General features: G+C 40.5%; 1 protein-coding gene across 1 annotated transcript; it reads right to left on the reverse strand.

Moving 5' to 3' along the window:
- Positions 1–11,488: 11,488 nt before the first annotated feature.
- Positions 11,489–12,132, reverse strand: LOC131681127 (DEAD-box helicase Dbp80-like). The gene is made up of 4 exons (XM_058961838.1): positions 11,980–12,132; positions 11,755–11,917; positions 11,580–11,693; positions 11,489–11,520 (listed from the first exon to the last, which is right to left on the reverse strand). The coding sequence occupies exons 1-4, from the start codon at positions 12,130–12,132 to the stop codon at positions 11,489–11,491; spliced, it is 462 nt and encodes a 153-aa protein (XP_058817821.1).
- Positions 12,133–21,638: the final 9,506 nt, after the last annotated feature.

Raw genomic sequence — 21,638 nt, forward strand, 5'->3', positions numbered from 1 at the left:
AAGCATAAGCTTTTACACGAGCGCTTTTTTGGTTGTTAAACCAGCTCAATAATCGTTACCATATACATTTATGTAACGAAATATGTTGCTGAAACTGCTAGTCAACAACCGGTGTTGCTCGGGCTGAACTCTAGCGTGTTGGCAGGGTTTCTATCCTTGGGAATCACCTGAACATTGTTCGTGGCATACCACTCCATGGTATTTTTTCCGTAACGGCAAGATGCCACATCCGGCTAAAACAGAACGGAACAATTATGTTGCTTGATATGGGGCAACATACATTCTTACCGGCCCTCCTGTACAAGAATTGCCTAGCTGATGGTCCCGATTGCGATGTAAATGTCGCTCTTCAAGCCACAGGCACAGATGGCCTGCCGCACGAGATATTTTTTTGCAAACGTTGATTGCATAATGTGTTGGAAATTCTCCATGATCTTTTCTCTTCTTGTCGACGTATAATATCCCTGTCCAGGAATCTGTTTAAAGTCTGCTTTGATATAGGTTTAGTAATCCTGCACCACGTAATCAAACATCTTCAGCCCCTTAATGTAAAGGGCGAACACCAAATTATTGCGACACCGAAAATGTCATGCCAATTTTCTTACAATGTTTAAAATCAAACCAAAATTTTAGGGTAGTTTTGTACATATATTTACTTCAAAAATCAAAAGAAAAGTTAATCGATGGAGCCTTGAGTGTAAAATTGAACGCATTTTCGCTTGATGCCCTCCATCAAAGTCTTTACAGTGTCATCCGGTACCAGTTTCTCAGTTTTTTCCATTTTCTTAACATATCCTTCTCGTCTTTGACTGTCTTCTTACTCTTCCGAAGTTCCCGCTTCATCATTGCCCAGTACTGCTCCGCCGGGCGCAGCTCCGAATAGTTTGGCGGATTCATGTCCTTTGGAACAAAATGGACAGAATTGGCCTCATACCACTCCAGGACACTTTTAGAATAGTGGCATGATGCCAAATCTGGCCAAAATAGCGGAGCTTCGTCGTGCTGCTTCAAAAACGGTAAAAGGCGCTTCTCGAGGCACTCAGATTTGTATATCTCGCCATTTACTGTGCCCTTTGTCACGAAAGGCTCACTCCTCAGTCCGCAAGAGCAGATGGCCTGCCAAATGAGATATTTGGAGGCGAACTTCGACATTTTCTTCTTCTTAAATTTGTCGTCCACATAGAACTTGCTCTTGCCGGTGAAAAACTCCAACCCCGGAATTTGCTTAAAATCGGCTTTTATATACGTTTCGTCGTCCATCACACAGCAGCCATATTTTGTCAGCATCTTCTCGTAGAGCTTCTGTGCCCGAGTTTTAGCCGTCGATTGTTGCCGCTCATCGCGGTTTGGGAAGTTCTGTACCTTGTATGTATGCAATCCAGCTCTCTTCTTTGCATTCTGGACGTAGCTCTGCGACATGCCGATCTTTTTAGTCAAATCACGGCTTGAGACGTTGGGATTTACTTTAATCATCCGCTTCACCTTTCCCTCCGTCTTTTTGTTCTCCGGTCCCGGTTTTCTTCCAGTTCCTTTGGCGTGGTCCAACGTCAACCGCTCCTGGAACCGCTTCAACACTCTGGAGACGGTTGAATGGTGAATGTTCAACATTTTTCCCAACTGCCGGTGCGACAGGTCAGGAAATTCCAGGTGTTTGGAAAGAATTTGTTCTCTCGACTCGCGTTGGTTCACCTCCATTTTCGTTGAATCGAAAAACACGACTTCGAGTTTGACAGCATGTAAACAATACACATCAATGAGAAAGTGTGCAAAATTTGGTTGATTTTTACCCGATGGTAAAAAAGTTATGCCCTGTTGAATGTGTCGCAATAATTTCGTGTTCGCCCTTTACTGCTTCCGCACCTGACCGATTTATTTTGCTTGTCGTCAGGATTTGGAGTTCAATCTTCTTGTAAGTTAAAAAGTTCGGCTTGTTTTAAGCTCGATGCATGGTTCTAGACGACACTCCCAGCTTAAGCTTAGTATGCACCTCTTGCGAAATGAGGTCGCGAAATATTTTTCCTTCTTCCGTGCGGAATTTTGACATTTGCTCTCGAAAACTAGTCTGTGTGTTTGCTGTTAGATGTCGCTTTTGATAACTGAAAAACGACATCAGCTGTTGTTTGTTTATTTCTTTTTTATATTTCTGCTGTCATTTGAATGTTTTAAATGGTGTATTTTATTAATTCATCACTGATGTGTATTTAATCGGTGATAATTGTAAACCTATTTGCCATTCATGAAGCTATCAGGGAAGTGACGTACTCAGCGTGAATCATGTTTTGAGCATGATTAATCATAATGCTTATTTGCGACGGTTCCGGATGTCTCAGGGAAGTTCAGTCTGACCAATTTAGACAGCACAATTCCTGGAATCGAAAATTTAAATCATTGACCGGCCATTTTATATCTAAATTGGCTGCTTCTACCGTCTCTAGAAGACCCAGGGAAATGATCGAAATTCGCTAAACCAAATTTATTGCAATTATCCGAATCGTAAGTCTAAATCGGCGTGTGACCATTAAAAAGCATACAAGTCTCGGGGAAACTACCTTTCGAAACACGTTTCGGAATCTGGAATGGATCCCAGCGCAAATATAACAACCAACTCCGACTCAATCTGTTTCAGGTCGAACTAAACCCTAGGCTTTAAACTTTTGGTGACGTTAAAAATCGATTATGATAACAATGGCTACTACTAAAAGTTCTGGAAGTTGCGGCACTCAGCGAATGCTATAAATAATCAGTACAGATACAAACCTATTTTTGGTATAACAATTGTGAGAATCGTAATTCAAATTTATTGTCATAAGTAATTCGTGGTAATTATTATTGCATGAAACACTAGAAAAGGCTAGAGAGAAAGTTTAAGGAATCCCGGGGAAGTGTTTCATGGTCTGAATCGTCATTCCAAATCACTGGATTATATTATATAACTAAATTGGTCACTTGACGAAACCGAAGGTCAAACGAATCGTCGGATCAACAACTGCTGTACTTCAAGAATACCGTATATGCTACAGCACGTTTACTTAATCACCAGGCTGCTTTTTATTGCAAGACGATGGGTGCCGGTATGCGTGAATGATCACGTTTGCGACCAGGTTTGTATTATAGCGAAGTTCTCAAGCGTTGCTATGTGATGCGCACATTTATGTGACGTGTCTAGTAGTGCATTCATAATCATTGAGTATTGTATATCAAATATAAAACATTGGTCATTAAATACTAAATATCACGCATTGAGTATGAATATTAAACATTGAATATTACTTTTTTTTGTATATTAAATATCAAACGTTAAATATTCAACAATAAACATTAAATATTAAATAAAAAATATTAAATGGTAAATATTATATATAAAATACACTAAAGACCCGATTTTATCAGCCCCCGATTTTGTCACCCTCATATGAAAATTGATAGTTTTTTTTTTTTTATTTCGTTTATTTGATAGGCACAAATGCGTTAGCTTGGCGGTGCCAAATGCTTATGTTTTTACATTTTGGATATCTTAAAACTAGGAGGTTACAATGTTGAACTATTTTTTTTACAAAGGAAAAAAAAGTTTACAGCTATCTTAAGACTAGAAATAAGATTCAATATACAAGAGAGGGCCAAAAGTTTTTTTTATGAAAAAATTTAAAACAAGGGATTCACTTTGATATACAAGAGGGGGAGTAATAGTATTTTACGAAATATTTTACGGTTATCTTAAAACTAACAATATAGTTTAGTACACAAAAGGGGGAACAAATATTTATGAGAAACTTCACAGAAATCTTAAAACTAGGGATTCAATTCTATTTACAAGATGGAGGACAAGAGTTTCAATGAAGAGTAAAAATTATAGCTATCTTAAAGCTAGGAATACAGAATACTAATTTGAATTTTTTAACTAAAACTTATGCTTGGTCAAGATATTCAGAGGGTGGCTTATTTCCGCATCAGTGTAGCAGCAGTTGTATCAAGGACAGGGGAGAGACAGGGAAAGAAGAGCAAAACTTGCAACTTTCGCTCGAACGGGGGGGGGGAGGGGTATCAGCGAAACAAATTTGCGCCTCAGTCTAGTAAGTCGTCGAGTACCGGATTGGCGGATGGTATTCTTCGGACCCGCGGGGAATCCTTCAAAACTCATCGGAACTCGAGTCGCTCTCGCTTCAGTTTCCTTCTATGCAGGCGTAGTGGTAAGGGCGACGGCGGTTACATAGTGGCACTCTGGAGCTGATCGGTTCCACAAGGCAGAAGGAAACTCTAAAAACGAGAAATAAAAGAGAGGGGCTAAATTGGGATATTTATCGTTTTTATGAAGGTATAAATAAGGGACATATAGGGGAAATCACGAGTTGCCAGCATATCTCGGACTGGTACATTGGGTGGTCTACCTCGGGCCCGAAGGGATTCCTTTAACTGAGACCTGGCGTCACAATACCCGGCGCATACCCAGACAACGTGTTCGATGTCGTGATAGCCCTCGTCACAAGCGCACAGACTACTCTCCGCAAGCCCAATACGCCGCAAATGCGCATCCATGGTGTAGTGATTGGACATAAGTCGGGACATTACGCGAATAAAATCCCGACCCACATCCATCCCCCCGAACCAAGGCTTCGTTGATACCTTTGGGATAATCGAATGTAGCCATCGTCCAAGTTCCCCGTTGCTCCACGAGGTTTGCCAACTGTTGAGCGTCCTCTGACGACAAATACTAAAAAATTCGTTGAAGCAGATTGGTCTTTCGTATATGTCACCATTTAATGCGCCCGCCTTTGCTAATGAGTCGGCCTTTTCATTGCCCGGGATAGAACAATGAGAGGGGACCCAAACAAAGGTAATCTGATAAGATTTTTCAGATAACGTACACAAGGACTCCTGTATCATCCCCAGAAAATACGGGAGTTGCTTTTTAGGCTTCACCGCACCAAGAGCCTCGATAGAGCTGAGGCTGTCCGAAACGATGAAGTAGTGATCTGTGGGCAGAGTGTCGATGATCCCAAGGGTGTACTGAATTGCAGCTAACTCTGGGACGTAAACTGAAGCGGGATCATTGAGCTTGAATGAAGCGGTGATAGTATTGTTGAAGATACCGAAGCCAGTGGTCCCATCGAGATTTGATCCGTCAGTGTAAAACATTTTGTCGCAGTCGACTTCTCGGAATTTATTATAAAATATATTGGGGATCACCTGCGGGCGTATATGGTCCGGGATTCCACGAATCTCTTCCTTCATGGATGTGTCGAAGAATACAGTAGAATCAGAAGTATCTAGGAAACGGACACGGTTGGGATTGTACGAAGAAGGATTGATGCTCTGTGCCATGTAGTCGAAGTACAAGGACATAAAACTGGTTTGAGAATTAAGCTCGACGAGCCTCTCGAAGTTTTCAATCACCAACGGGTTCAGAATGTCGCATCGGATGAGCAATCGATATGAGAGTTCCCAAAATCGATTTTTTAGCGGAAGAACGCCCGCCAGCACTTCGAGACTCATCGTATGGGTCGAGTGCATGCAACCCAAGGCAATGCGCAAGCAACGATACTGGATTCTCTCCAGTTTGATGAAGTGTATGTTCGCAGCGGAGCGGAAACAGAAACTCCCGTACTCCATCACCGACAATATCGTTGTTTGGTACAACCTGATCAGGTCTCCTGGGTGAGCACCCCACCATGTTCCAGTTATTGTTCGGAGAAAATTGATCCTTTGTTGGAGTTTCTGTTTCAGATACCTAATGTGACATCCCCAGGTACCTTTAGAGTCGAACCAGACCCCGAGATATTTAAATGTGAAAACCTGGTTGATCGTTGCACCCATTAATAAAAGCTGGAGTTGCGCCGGCTCACGCTTCCTAGAAAAAACAACCAACTCAGTTTTCTCCGTGGAGAACTCAATACCCAGCTGAAGAGCCCAAGCAGACAAATTGTCCAAGGTATTTTGTAATGGTCCTTGCAAGTCGGCAGCTTTGGGCCCTGTAACAGAGACCACCCCGTCGTCTGCAAGTTGCCTTAGCGTGCATGAATTGGCAAGACAATCGTCAATGTCATTCACGTAGAAATTGTAGAGCAGGGGACTTAGACATGAGCCCTGGGGAAGACCCATGTAGCTAAATCGCGATGTTGTTAAATCGCCATGCGAAAAGTGCATGTGCTTTTCAGACAACAGGTTTAGCAAAAAGTTATTTAAAATTGGCGAAAGACCATGCTGGTGCAGCTTCTCTGACAGAATGTTGATAGAAACTGAGTCAAAAGCCCCCTTAATATCCAAGAAGACTGATGCCATCTGCTCTTTGTTAGCATAGGCCATTTGGATTTCTGTAGAAAGCAACGCAAGGCAATCGTTCGTCCCTTTGCCTTTGCGGAAGCCAAATTGTGTATCTGACAGTAAGCCATTTGCTTCAACCCAATTGTCGAGGCGAAACAAGATCATTTTCTCGAACAACTTCCGAATGCAGGACAGCATTGCAATCGGCCGATACGAGTTGTGGTCGGAGGCTGGTTTTCCTGGTTTTTGGATGGCGATGACCTTTACTTGCCTCCATTCATAAGGGACAATGTTACCCTCAAGAAACTTGTTAAATAAATTCAACAAGCGCCTTTTTGCAGTGTCAGGCAGATTCTTCAGCAAGTTGAATTTGATTCTGTCTAACCCTGGGGCGTTATTGTTGCACGATAAGAGAGCAAGTGAGAACTCCACCATCGAAAACGGTGTTTCGTTCGCGGTATCGTGAGGAGACGCGGCGCGGCACGTTTTCTGTACCGGGACAGAGTCCGGACAGATCTTCTTGGCGAAAGCGAATATCCAACGGTTTGAATATTCCACGTTCTCGTTCGTACTATTACGGTTACGCATACGTCGAGCCGTACCCCAAAGAGTGCTCATCGCTGTTTCTCTCGTTAACCCGTCGACGAACCGGCGCCAATAACTGCGTTTTTTGGCTTTCATTAGACTCTTCATTCGCCTTTCTAACGACGCGTACTGTTGATAGCTAGCGGGTAACCCGTCTTCCCGGAAGGCCTTATATGCAGTGGACTTTTCCGCGTACAGCTCTGAGCACTCTTTATCCCACCACAGGGTGGGAGACCGTCCATGGGTATTCGCGCTGGGTACTGGTTTAGTCTGAGCTTGATTCGTACTGTCGAGAATCAAGCCAGCCAAAAACCTGTACTCTTCCTCCGGAGGAAGTTCTTGAGTGGATTCGATTTTAACGGATATCGCGGTCGCGTAACTCTTCCAATCAATGTTCCGTGTGAGGTCATATGAGACATTGATTGTTTCCGATGGTCTTGAAGCGTTAGCAATTGAAATCACGATAGGCAAATGATCGCTACCGTGGGGATCAGGGATCACCTTCCACATGCAATCTAACTGTAGCGATGTCGAGCAAAGCGACAAATCCAACGCGCTTGCGCGTGCTGGTGGTGTAGGAATCCGCGTCATTTCTCCCGTGTTTAAGATGGTCATGTTGAAATTATCGCAAAGATCTTGGATTAATGTTGATCTATTATCATCATGAAGACAGCCCCATACCGTACCGTGCGAGTTAAAGTCTCCGAGAACTAGCCGCGGTGCCGGTAAGGATTCCGTGATATTACAAAGTGTTCGGTGCCCTACCGAGGCTCTAGGAGGAATGTAGATGGAAGCAATGCAAAGGTCTTTACCTTTGATTAAAACTTGACAAGCGATAATTTCAATGCCTGGTGTTGAAGGGAGGTTAATTCGGTTGAAAGAATAGCACTTTTTGATCCCCAAAAGTACTCCTCCATAGGGGTTTTCTCGATCCAGACGAATTATATTAAAGTCGTGGAAGTTGAGATTTATATCGGAAGTTAACCAAGTTTCACATAATGCGAAAGCATCACATTTTAAACTATTTAGTAAAAATTTAAAGGAATCGATTTTCGGGAGGATACTTCTGCTGTTCCACTGTAGAACAGTGATCGAATCGGTGACCTCGTTCGATGACTTAGCCATCGAAGGATACGATCGCTGCAAGGAGGGGCCATTTAGTAGTCAACTGCTTCAAAAAGGTTTGCACTATAGGGAGAAAACGTATCAGAAGGCTTTTAAGAGGATCAGTAACATTGAAAGCTGTGAAAATTAAGTCCACTATGTCAGAAAATTTCATTAGTCCGCTACTGGACTGAGTATCTGTTTGAAAAAAGGGGACACTTGGGGTTTTGGATGTCCCTGGAAGTGGTGGGTACTCCTTGTTAGAATTAATATTTCCAAGTCCTGGAGCAAATTGCTTCGGCTTTTGTGCATCACTTCCGTTGGATTTATTGGTTGTAGATGGCGCACTCTGAGTGGACGACACCTTGGCACCCTTACGAGGCAATGTAGGGGAGGCTGGATTTCTCCTCTTCCTGGATTCCCCTGGGTTAACCAAAGATGTTCCCTCTCGTGGGTCGTCAGATTCTTGCTCAACGTTAGCCAAACCAGCATAGGGATTTTCGGACAGGACAGATGGCGAAGCATTCTTTAGCATTTCTGCATAAGAACGCCTTGAGCGTTCCTTAAGGGAGCGCTTAATTTTATCCCCGCGCTGCTTGTACGCAGGACATGATTTAAGAGCATGTGAAGGGCCCCCGCAGCAAATACACTTTTCAGTTTCTTTGTCGCAAGAGTCATCCTCATGCTCTCCTTCGCATTTGCCGCACCGTTTTTTATTGCCACAATAAGTGGCTGTGTGGCCCAACTGCTTGCAATTGCTGCAGCTCATGACCCGCGGTACAAACAGGCGAACCCTGTCAAGGAGGATGTAGTTGGGAAGAGAGGACCCGGCGAATGTCACCCGAAGCGAGCCTGATAGAGAGTAGGTAGTCTTACCTCCTTCGGTGTTTGCGGTATACAATTGTTTGCATTCTAAGATCTTAATCTGTTCAAGAGAGGGGTCCTTAAAGCAGCCAACCCCGTGCTCCAACAGTTCTTCGCATTTCAGGCCCGGTTCGGACACTACCCCATCGATTTCACAGGCCACACAAGGCACGTATGCTTTAAATTCCCGCGTAAAGCGCTCACAGCAAGCAATCGCGTTTGCCTGGCCGAGATCACTCACTAGAACACGTATCTTGTTTGCCCGAACACGTGTTATCTGAGTTACGGCCGGGTAATTAGCAGTCAGATCTCGAGAAAGTTTTAATATATTAACCGGTTTCTCTCCGGTCCGAAAATATACCACCCATGGCCCAGAGGAACCTTCTGGGTACTGCTTTATACGGGGAGCAATGCGAGTAATAGGGGGATCAGGGACTTCCATGATTACATCAGATGGTATTTCGCCCTCGGCCATTTAAGCACGAGGGCAGCGCGTTATATAAACGGGAATGTGTCTTATTATTTGATTACAAGGTAGAGTAAAAGTAGGGAAAAGGAAAGAAAGCAAACGAGGAAAAAAAATAAAGCAAAACTTATCTGCAAACAACGTCGATTGTTCCGCACCAGCGAAAACAATGTACTGGATTTACTGCCGGCACCAGCAGAATGGCAGCTAACGAACGAACAAAGGATGACCTTGAATCACTGAATTTACACACCGAACACCACTGTGAAATATAACGATCCGTTCCGTTCAAAGGTTGGGAGACGTATGAAAATTGATAGTTGGTAGTTTGATGGGCTCTAGCAGTCGAACCAAATTGAATTCGAGTGAATCCTTTCTTGGGCATATTTTTCTTATCTTAGGGATCCAAAATATGCAAAAATAACAATCTGATTATTTTTAAATTTTGCACTGTCAGACCCGCTAATATTATGCCGGATTAAGCATGGGAAAAATAAAATAACCCGTTTGGAATGTTTTGGTGCGAAAAAAACTAGCATATGAACTTTCATTCGCTGGGTTGATAGGGTATCAAATAATTATTACAGAGAAAATTCGACGAATATCCTTATATTTAGCATAAAAACGAATAATATCTTCAACCTTGCGAGAAAATTGTTTTAGCAGCTTTTTTGAATGATTTTAACACTTCTCTCCTCTCTCATGCCGTTTTGTTGGTTCGTTGCATCAAACCATCTTTCCCTCAAACTTTGTAATAATTTTAAGAAAAAGAACATTTTCTTACGAGAATTTACATAAAAAATATTCTGGTTAGAACCAGGCATGATTTGCAACGTATTAAGCATTTGTTAGCCTTGAATGCACTGATTCAACTTTAAAATCAGCGAGAAAGTTGTGAGTTCCCTCCGGGTCCGAAAGAGGAAATAATTTTGCCTTAGGAAAAAAAGATATCGGTTCAGCCTAGCGTATGAAATTTCATACCATGAACTACCAGGAGAATTTTCGCAATTGTTTCACCAATTTCTTCCATTTTTTCGCACTGAGTCACATCTTTCATACTTCTCATGTCCATTCGTTCTCAATCCGAAACAAGAATTAGTGATTTGGAAGAGAAATTTAATAATATGTGTTGTTCATATTTTGGTTTGAAATTTGACATTCGAAAACACAATCGAATTTAATAAAAAAAAAAAAGATTATTGAGCATACACATTATAAATTAAGGAGTATTAATTAACGTTCACAGAAGACGAGAAGCTCGAACACGCCTTTATTGTATAACAAGCATGATCCAGAAATGTGTTGTTTTTGCGTATGAAATTTCATTCGCTGAGTCATAATGGGTTAAGGAAAATTTAACCTAAATAATCAGAAAGGATTGTGAGACTACACTACACTGATAAAATATAAATGAGTAATAAATAAATACATAGAGAAATTAATACACCAATAAATAATTAAATTAATAAATAAATTAATGAAGAAATTCAGGCAAAAAAATTATTAAGTCGTAAGTAGCACAGAACGTAAGGAAACCAACTCTACCAAACATTTAAAAAGGGCTTATCTGCAAAACGTAAACATTGAGAAAATTGTCAAACGTCAGATTCATTATAATCCTATTTGGAAAATTGATACTAATTTATTTCTTTTGATTGCGCATATTGCTACTACTTGTATATACCTCACACAAAAAATGCTGTTCAAGTCTGATATTATACCGAAAGTTAGACGAATTAACTGAATTCTAATTTGATGGTCAGATTGACCCCACTGACATCATAAAATCAGATTGGCCCTGTATGTAAATTATGGAAAAGTCTGTATTGCTAGTTAGGCACTTTCCAATCAGTTAGGTCCTTTCATAATCAGTTTGGTCATAAAAATCAATTAAGCCCTGTTAAAAAAATGTTGTAAAATCTTTACCAAAATTCTTCATAATCAACTGATGCGTTGTGTACGTGTTCGGGTAGATATTTGTTAATAGAAACTTTCCAAATGTTGGGATAGAACTGGGTAGAGCTAAATAAAATTATAAATTCAGAGTCGAAACAAGTATGACCCAAAAAAGCTCCTACGCCGTTCACCAGTAGCTGGCCGAAAACACTTTACGATCCGATCTTTTCAATTTCGTCCGAGATCTCCGCGACTAGCTACTGAATCTTTTTCCAGGAATATTTTTCGATTGATCTGCAAATCATCATGCTGCGATCACTGTCCACTAGGTTGATGGTGATTCCGTTCTGTAAAAGAAGCGGAAAGAAATACAATCTATAGGATAACAAGAATGAGTCACACTTACCGAATCTACCGGTACGTCTAATTCGATGTAGATACGTTTCGCAATCGGCTCGTCCCTGCTGATCCATCGGCAGGTCGAAGTTGACGACAATGGTCACCTGTTCGACGTCGATACCTAAGGCGAAAGAATCTCTCTGTAACCTAGTGTTGTAACCAGATCAAGTGGCGGAACTTACCCCTGGACAAAACGTTCGTTATTATCTGTACCTTCTCTAGTCCATTTCGGAATCGATCCAGAGCGTCCAACCGTTGTTCCACCGTTAGATCACCGGACAGTACCGCTACCGAGTGACCATCCTGGGACGTCCTGCCGGTCAACCAACCGGCCGTTTTGCGTACCTGTTTCGATCGATTAACAGTTTAGAAAATAAGTTTACTTGAAGTTTACAACTGTCCTATACATCATACGACAGAAAATGATCGCTTGTCCGACGGTAATCACACAATTTCTCGTCCTGGTTGCGGCACTTGACGTAGTACTGTTTGATGTTATCGAGTGATTCTTGCTCCCGCGCCACGATCGGATTGGGTACAATGTACTCGGCGAACTCCATCACCTCACGCTCGTACGTGGCCAAGAAGAACAGCGACCAAAACACCCGTCTCGTCCAGTACAAAAAGGGAAAACTTCTAGGTCGTACGTCCTGAACTTTATACCCCAATCCATTAGCTTGCCGGGTGTTGCGATGATATGATTAGTCAGCTTCGCCCCTTTGTCGATCTCCTCGCGAACGGCGTAAGGAAGTTTGATTTCCGTACAAATCTTTGGTATTTTGGCAGTTACTTCCCCTTTCTGAATTGCCAGCTCATACGTGGGGGAAATGCAAACCACCTGCAGATAGTTTTTTAACTGATGGACTAAACTGAGCATTGCCAGCACTGGGTCTGGGCGATTATATTCCGTGGCGAACCGGCCAACAGAGTAGGTAGAGCCGTCTCCTGAATCTTGGAAGGGGCGTTAAAACCCATCGCATAGACTCCCTGAAAAAATTCCGGCTTCATGTGCAAAGCTTCGAAAGTTTTAACCAACCAACTGGCGAAGAAGAATCCTTCCGCTCTCTTGCAGCTTGTTTTTCTTCAGGAGCTGTTAGTCAGAATTTCCGTAGCTACCGAACTCAAAACTGCAGGTGCAGGCATTTCTACGGGAGTAACCAGCTTTGGTTCTACTGCCGGTGGACTAGCTTTTCCCGCATTCTCTTTCTCTGGACTGTCAGCCGCCGGCTCTGATTCCTTATCCTTGGTGATATGTGCTCAATTCGCTAACCTATTTGTATTGAAAAGAAAAATTCAAATCCCATCCCAATGATCGCTTCAAAAATAGGTTATAACAAAACAACACTTACCGAGTGCAGAAATTTCTTGATCCTCCGCCTTTTTAACCCAGTTATCGGTACTGTCCCTCGGGTGGTTTATTCCTTGCAATTCTCTGAAATTTTGACCAGAGCGACTTTGCGGAAAAAACGATGCCTTGTTTTATGGTTGAAGTCGGTTGTTCAGCTTGCTGTGAAATGTTGCACTGGAATAGTGATTGCTTGCTGGAATGCAATCACGAGCACTGTGGAGGCAGTGATATTTTCATGCAAGGAACTGGTAGGAACCAACGCTGGAATGTGATGTTTGTGCTTGACTCTGATTTCTCTAAATCATGAAGGCAACCGCTGGTAAAAACAGTGGCAGACAAGTTTTAAGCAGAATGTGCCGATAAAATGTTTTCCGATGTGTCCATCATTCGTAAACTCCTGTTGTTTGTTTGAGCTGTAATTGCTATGTGGTTCTTTTTTGAGGGGTTGTTGGCTGCTGCTGGATTTGGAGTTGTCGGTACTGCTGCGGTTGTATCGACTTAATGTTGGTTGGCTGATTGCCAGAGCCAGGATGTTGAGACCAGATTAGTTGAGCTAATTCGTAGCATCTGGTTGTTGTTCCAAAGTGGATCGATGGCTGCTGGTTCTGCCACTGACAAAAAATACTGCTCCGGCGGTCGCTTTTTTCGGGTGTGCTGTGAATAATATTATTTAAATTTAATTGTTTAAAACTAGAAACGATCACGCTTCCAATAATATTTCTAAACTTACCATTCAAATTCAAAATATTTAATCTCTAAAACTACGAAATGTTGATAGGATGCGATGAAAAAAATACAAAAAATTGCCAATCGTGTTTTTTATATTATTTCATTGCAACCTGTCAAAATTTCGCGAGCCTCCGTGCGAAATAATACATCTGACCATTATTTCGCAAGGAAAAAGTTTGCCTTGGTGAGGGGGTCATGTCATGCTACGTAGCTGTATTAAAGGAGAATAACTAACATCGTTTTTTTTTTATTTTACGGGGACAAGGGGGGGGGGAGAATAACCGTCAAGCTACGTAATTACCAGGGGGGTATTTAGAGGTTTGTGACGAAATGCTACGATGGGGGAGGGGGGTGTTAAAAATCACTCTAAAAATGCTACGTCATTTATGGATCGTCCCTAATAGGATTTATATATAGTCGCTTGCTTCATTTCAAATACGACCCTCATCTGTGATAGTAAAGGATTATACTGCATTGGTGCATGTGAAAGATTAATATGTAAGTTATTCTAACCTTTGAACTAAACCAAATTACTCGTTTTTTGCGCGGTATTTTTTACACGGTTTTACATTTCTTATAAAAGAAATGTATAGAATTCGCTCAAACTTTCAAGATTTTTTCCGAGGCCCGGAGGGCCGAGTCTTATATACCAATCGACTCAGCTCGACGATTTGGGACAATGTCTGTGTGTGTGTGTGTCTGTGTGTGTGTGTATGTAACGGACAAATTCTCATTCGTGTTTCTCAGCAATGGCTGAACCGATCTTATCCAAACCAATTTTAAATGAAAGAACTAAAAAACAGTATGAACGCTATTAATTTGTTTTTGATTCTGATGTTTAGTTTCCAAGATATGAATGTTTGAATGCGTAAAAATGGCGTTTTTTGCAGTTTTTTTGAATTATCTGCCGAAATTGACAATATAGAATAGCAATTTATATGTTTTAGACAGCTTTAACGAATACCTTTCGAACAAGCTACAGATTGTTGAAATCGGACTATTATCAAAAGAGATATTTAACATTAAATGCGGACGAAAGATTTTTATCATTTCCCATTGCCAGAAATATGACCAAAAACATGTAATCTATTATTAACGCCAAAACGGCTTATTTTAGGTCAATTGTATCTTCAGTGAATTTAATGGAGATAATATGCTCTTTCTTTCGGTATTGTGCTTTTGCTAATTAATCCCCCTATGAGTGAGATATTTTCACAAATTTTCTTGGAAGTGATTATATCGAAATGATGCCTTCAGCAAATTTGTAGCTATTACTTTTGCGAATAACTTTACTAAAGACTTCAAATATCTATTTTGAATACTTTAAAAGTTATGGCTTGTTGTTTGTGGATTACTCTTCGTCGCCTATTTATTGTTCAATATAGTAATAATCCATTGAAATAAGCCAAACATTATTTCGATAAATCGAATTTTGTATTTCATTTTTCTATCTACAACCGCTAGAAATAATCACCGAACACTTCCAAGTTGTCTGGAAGGAACTTGATAACTTATCAGTGCAAAAATGTTCATTTGTGCGAATCTTCTGACTGCAATTTTTCTAATTCATGACCATCGGATCGATCTGAAACATATTGGAAAATGAAAAGCGAAATAACTAACTCCAAGCAACGGTGTAGCCAAGAGAAGGTTTTGGGGTTTAACACCATACAACGCCCCCCCCCCCACCACACCCACAAAAAAAATTGGATTGAAGTTGAAAATTTATTGATGCAGACTGATTTAATTCAATATTACAATAACAATTATCTGATCCGTACATTGATATTCTGTTGTTGCAAACATCATGAGGACTTTTGATAAATTGTCGGAATGGGGTCCTGATATGTAACTGATCTTTTGGTCTTGATTTCACAGTTGTCTAATTGCATCAATATCAAAATCTTGCCTGAAAACATTCCAATAGAAAATTCCAGAGTTCTGTTTTCAATCATGATCTTCAGATTTCTTTTCAAATTGAGCTCGTTTTTGTAGAGATGTACTGTAATAAGGGTCTTTATTTAATAGGAAGCGAAGTAAAAATTGATTTAATGTCTATGAAACATAGAACTGCGCACCAAAAAATGCATAACTTTCAACATTTGCTAAAAATGTTTTTGCCTTTCTCATTCACTCTAAAATTCGTCAATCTAATCCCGACCGGGAGGGCCGAGTGTCATATGCCAATCGACTCAGTTCATCGAGATCGGAAAATGTCTGTGTGTATGTGGAAAAATATGTGATCTCTGTTTCTCAGAGATGGCTGGATCGATTTGCACAAAGTTAGTCTCAAATGAAAGGTACAACCTTCCCATCGGCTGCAATTGATTTTTTATTGATTGGTCTTCCGGTTCCGGAGTTACGAGTTGAAGAGTGCAATCACACAGCAAATTCCCATATAAACTGAAATGAAAAATTTTCAAAATCAAATTTGTATTTTTGATGCCAAATGACTTTATAATGCATGAAACATCGAGATTTGATGTAAACTCGAAAAAATAATGTTTGACAAAAATTGATTTTTTTGGACTTTGGTACATTTTTGCCTTTCTTTTTTTATTTCGATTATAGAGGTTTTAACCTTAAGGTCATTCGCCTCTTCGGGTTAGAAAAATCTCTTGTGAAAAATTTCGAACCCTATGTGCGGGGTCGGGACTCGAACCCAGGTGCGCTGCGTACAAGGCAATCGATTTACCAACTACGCCACGCCCACCCCCTTTTGCCTTTCTCATACAGAAAGGTTATGCAATCAATCTAAAAATCGTCAATCATACCGGCCCGGAGGGAGTATGCAGTGAGTGGTTGCTACTTTAAAAATAAAACTAGTTTAAAATTTCTTAACAAGTTGAAAATTTTCGGCAGGACCCGGACCTCCCGGATCTTACTATGTGATACTGAAACATCGCTTGAAACCAGCGGCGGTCAAGCGATGTTTCAGTATCACATAGTATCTCAAGATCGTGGCTGTCGATCCATTGTATGTATGTGCAAATCGTACTGAACATGAAATATTCATTTCCACCATTTTATTGAACATAACCATCGTAGTCTGGACAAGTGAGACAAGCACAATTGCATCACTAGGTGGATTAAAACAGGTTTATATTTTGGGAATGCGTCGAGTTGAGACGCAAACGTAATATGATTAATAACGAGGATAACACTTTCCGAATGTAGAGAGAAATTTACGAAAAATGACGATTTCCATTTGATTCTAGCAGGTCCTGATCGATTTTGATGAGAATTTGATTTTTGTTGTATGACCAATTATATGTATAGGTCAAATGTTCAAAAACAGTAAGGGACCATTCATAAATTACGTAACGCATTTAGGGGGGGAGGGGGTACGACAAGTTGTGACAAGTTGTGACATAGGGGGGAGGGGGTGTTAACTAGATCGTTACGTAACATGTTTTCATCGAAGAAAAAATTTTTTTTCTTGGAATTTGTTACGTAACAGGGGAGGGGGGGATGAAGAAATTTGTGACAATTTGTTACATAGGGGGAGGGGGGAGTCAATTTTGGGCAATTTTTGCGTTACGTAATTTATGAATGGTCCCTAATTTAAGGTCAAGATAACATCATTTTTAAACCGCCAACTTCGGAGGTTTAGTATCTTCGATGAGTTTTACAAACGTTAAACAGCGCATCATTTGATAAAATAATTTTGGCGGTATATCGTCCAAGAAGTATTTATGGTGAATTTTCTCAGGTTAATATTCATGACTACAATAAAGTCTCAACAAATTCGCTAAAAACACGAACTCTGTTACTATTTTCTGAAAAATTAATTCTGCATAATTTTAAAACTTCAAAAATTACGGTTTCGGAATTATGCCGTTTGGACAGTTAGATCGATTTTCACCAAACCCCCACCAATTGTAAAATTGGTATTGTAAAAAAAACGTAAGGGCGATACTTCAATGCTGATAGATGGGACCGAAAAAGTAAACAATCGCCAAAGGGGCGATACTATCATTTTGTCAATTTCAATAGCAAACACAAATTTTAATTTAATAATTTCAAATACTTCATGAAGTTTTGGGTTTCGATCACTGAATCATGCAATCTAGGATGTAAAAAACACAATAGTTCTTAAATAGGAAATAAAACCAAGTCTGGAAATATTCACTGTTGATTTTCTTTGAATGGTGTCACTGCTAGTGTCGCTTTTTTCCAGAAAAAGCGTTGATTTTTAGGTCTCAGTCGCGTTGGAAATTTGAGTAAAGTATAAACTTCATTTCGATTCAAAAAAAAATCAATTTTTTGGCTCAGTACAATATACATAACCCCTTTAGGAAAATTCAGTTTTCTCACCACAATGCATTGATTGAGGAATTTAGATATTTTATTAACAGAGCATTAGCAATAATTCGTTTGTATGTCTATTTTATGGGCCATTTTTTCGCTTTCCTATTGATTTGGTTTGAGATTTCTAGCACTGATGTTGTCCTATGCTGATTTGAGCGATTCTCTGTGTCCTGCCACAATCCCATGTAGTATGTGTTATCAAAAACATCGCGAAGCATCAAGTTTTAAATGTTCTCATACGATATAATATCAGAAGAGAGTGATAAGAGTTATAAGAAATGTCTCATCACACTGTTAGGTGGATTAAAAGCGTTTTTTACGTGGATTTTGAAATTTACGCGGTTTTCATTTACGCGGCCTGTATCCCCCGCGTAAAAAAAACCTAAGTGTATACTATTTCCAATAATCTTATCAAATTGTGTGTAGTCCAGCTTTTTCCCCATTCGTTGTTCATCACATCTAGCTTCGCAATTTCTGCTCAAACTTTTAGCATTCTCACTTAGTTTTATCTAGATTTATCAAACTTCCAATGAATGGTTTGTCAATATGGGTAGTTTATTTAAGTGCATTGATTCACCAACAAATGAAGACCATTTTCTCATGGATTATGCATTTAATTTGAATTTACTGCTTTCGCTAGCAGCAAGTTAAACTCTTCAAATATAACAATTATTACACCCAAAACTCGGCCGTAATACCTTTACGGTAATAAGAAAAAAATTCTCTAATAGCAAGACGTTTCATGCTAAAACAGTCACAACAAAAAATTCCTCAAACGGCAATACCAATACATTAAAATCTTCTCTGCGTCGCACTCATGTTTCATCAATTCTTATTCAATAAATATAAACGCGTCTGGGAGTGTATGGCACTTCGCTTGTCATTTTATTGCGCATCAAGCGAAGTGAACACTGTGTGGATAAATACGAGGTTCGATTTTCTCTACACACACATTCCGCATTGGAAGATCGGCTCACACTCGGCTAGCTATAAAGCACAGTCAGAAAAAAACGACTCGGAATAGTGTGTTAGTGACTCGCCCGGTGTTAAATTGAAATTTCTTTTCTATCACGGACGTTAACAGCAAGGTAGTGACTGCACAAAACATGAGCATTCCTTCCCGTCATGTACGGGAAGCAAGACCTATGGTTTGGATCCAGGGTCCGGATCCAGACACTTGTCTGGATCTAAGCACCATGCCTGGGCCTGGTTCAGGTCCAGACTTGGTAAGAGGAAAAGGGGATGGGCTAGATCTGGGTACTGGTTCGGATCCGAGTACTGGTCCAGATCCGGGAACTGGCCCGAAAATGGGCACTGGTCTGAATCCGGGAGGTCCGGATTTGGGAACTGGTCCAGATCCGAGAACTGGTCCGGATCGGGAACTGTGCCGGATCTAGCAGCTAGGCCAGATCCGGAAACTGCCTAAACTTTTTATTCCACTATCCAACCTACCCAGTAAAGTATCCATAATTCCGGCTGGTTTCTGCCAATTTTGGAGCAGATTCCAGGCTGAATTTGGTCGGAAATCTGCCAGGATTCCGGTTTGTTTGACTTGGTACTAATACTATCATAGAAATCGACCGAATTATCCTACATATGAACAGAGCCGAGGTTGACACATACTAGAAAGTGTTTGATTGTGTGATGCACATACATGAACAGCAACCGAAATTCGTTATACCACCGTTTACTACCTTTGCGGGAATATGAATTTAATACCGCAATGCGCAATTGCGTAGTCTGTTACCGAAAAAAACAATAGAATCTTACCCACAAGTAATAAAAATATACCCGTCGGATTTTGGGTATACTTTTATAAATTATTCAATAACGTATTCGATTAACCTGTAAGATACATCCACAAAGCATTTACCTTTCAATTTATAACTACACATTTCTCGCTAAATCACAAAAAAATCCCGAAATTAGCCAGATCCATTAATTTTGATCTGAACCTGGTAAATGGAAGGTGCGCGGTGGGTTTGCGGAAATCTGAATCTGTTCTAAATATAAGGATAAATACCAGATTTAGATAGGTGGTGGAGGAGCCATAAGCTTTGTTTAATTCTCCTACCTGCCTATCAACAATACACTTTTATTCGAAGAAAATCTCAAGAAAAATATTTCATTTGATCAAAAAATTCAATAGTTTTGCATAGTATGCCATGGCTTTCAACAGGTTTCCAGTATCAGCACGAATGGAAACAAAACACCATGCGTTTCCTTCAAACAAAAAAGAAGATGGAAATACATAGTATTTTATTTTCTCGAAGATTTTCCCCAATCAGAGCGATTATAAATTGTGGTTTGCAAACCCAGCCGTCGAAATCATCGTGTAACAAAAAATCTCGACACGATTATAATAGTCAGGGCGACCAACCCGTGTTCCAAATGTAATTAAAAGTAATACAACGAATGGTGGTGTGATCCAACAAAAGCTACCGCCAACGAGCATTTAACGGGGAAATCATCAAACAGCGTTACATATTCGACCATTTCGTTGAAGGTACAAACACAAAAGCAAGAACAGATCGAGCAAACGAAGATAACTTAATTGATATCATGTAAATATTGCGGTTTTATGAATATGCACAAATTTAATTCAATCAAATATTCATAACAGCTTCTGTCAATGTTTCCCCCGCCCCGCTTCCCACACAGTAATATTTTGAGCCTGTGTCAATGCACGACACGTCCCTCACCCAGCGTCACCGGACCCGCTCTGCGAAAGCTTCAGTCCTTCTCTTTTTTCAGCTTCATTGCCACCCCAAATGACAAACTGAAACTGTAAGCTTTGTGGCGCACATGAATGTATTTCACTCCCGTGCCATTGTTTTGATGGTTCCATGTTTCTTCAGAGGGGTGTGCGCCGTGTTGCCAGTTAAGCAATAATCAGTTGAGATTTAATATACCGAACGTGGCTTATAGTGATAATTATTTACCAGTGACATCGAGCTTTAATTAGCTGGTAATTGATTTAATATCGAATATGGCCACCATTCCGGGCAGCATTCCACTAACCGAACAGGTAATGGGAAGTTGCTGCACCAATTCCCCCCTAGCTCAGTTTATGCTATTGAACCTCAACCAAGCGAACTAGTCCTGTGGCAGCATGTAGGAAGAACAGCAGATATACATACATACATACACGGAGAGAAGCGAATCCCGGTGAGACATCCGGCTACAACAGTTCGACCGATATTTTAAAATGTCAACTTGTCAATTTATTATTTATATTCGTTCATTCACCGAGAGCCTTTGACAGACGACGGACGTCCGATGGGTATGGGTTGTCGTTTGTACTGGTGTAATGGAGTAGATTCAATGCATCGTTGGGATTACTGGTAGGCGCCGCCCGCAAGCGAGGGGGGATCTCCTCCGCCCGGTTGGATGCTGAGACTGGAAATCTGGTATTTTCGTGATGGCATTGGAATTTGCATTCTCCTGCAAGCAGAATTAGACAACGTATGCCGTTTCCAGAAAGGCATTTCAGGACTGTTTGGAATCTACCTTAGAATCATTTTAATAATAGGAGTCTTCATGGGTATCTTTTTATTTTGTTCCTATTTCTGAAAATTATTGTTGTCTTCAATATTTTAAAGATTCAAAAGATATTTTATTTTTTGTAAATGTCACTGGAGATACTGCAACTGAAACGAGTATTATTTAATTACTACA

This window comes from Topomyia yanbarensis, chromosome 2 (assembly GCF_030247195.1).
Source record: "Topomyia yanbarensis strain Yona2022 chromosome 2, ASM3024719v1, whole genome shotgun sequence".
NCBI classification, from domain to species: Eukaryota; Metazoa; Arthropoda; class Insecta; order Diptera; family Culicidae; genus Topomyia; species Topomyia yanbarensis.

What these genes read in the sequence shown, in the direction of transcription:
- LOC131681127 (XM_058961838.1), bottom strand. Translation starts at nt 12,132, where the DNA reads ATGGAGTTCGCCGAGTACATTGTACCCAATCCGATCGTGGCGCGGGAG. An exon ending in ATCATTTTCTGTCGTATGAT is followed by an intron (nt 11,918 to 11,979) that starts GTATAGGACAGT and finishes CGATCGAAACAG; the next exon opens with GTACGCAAAACGGCCGGTTG. An exon ending in AACGAACGTTTTGTCCAGGG is followed by an intron (nt 11,694 to 11,754) that starts GTAAGTTCCGCC and finishes CTTTCGCCTTAG; the next exon opens with GTATCGACGTCGAACAGGTG.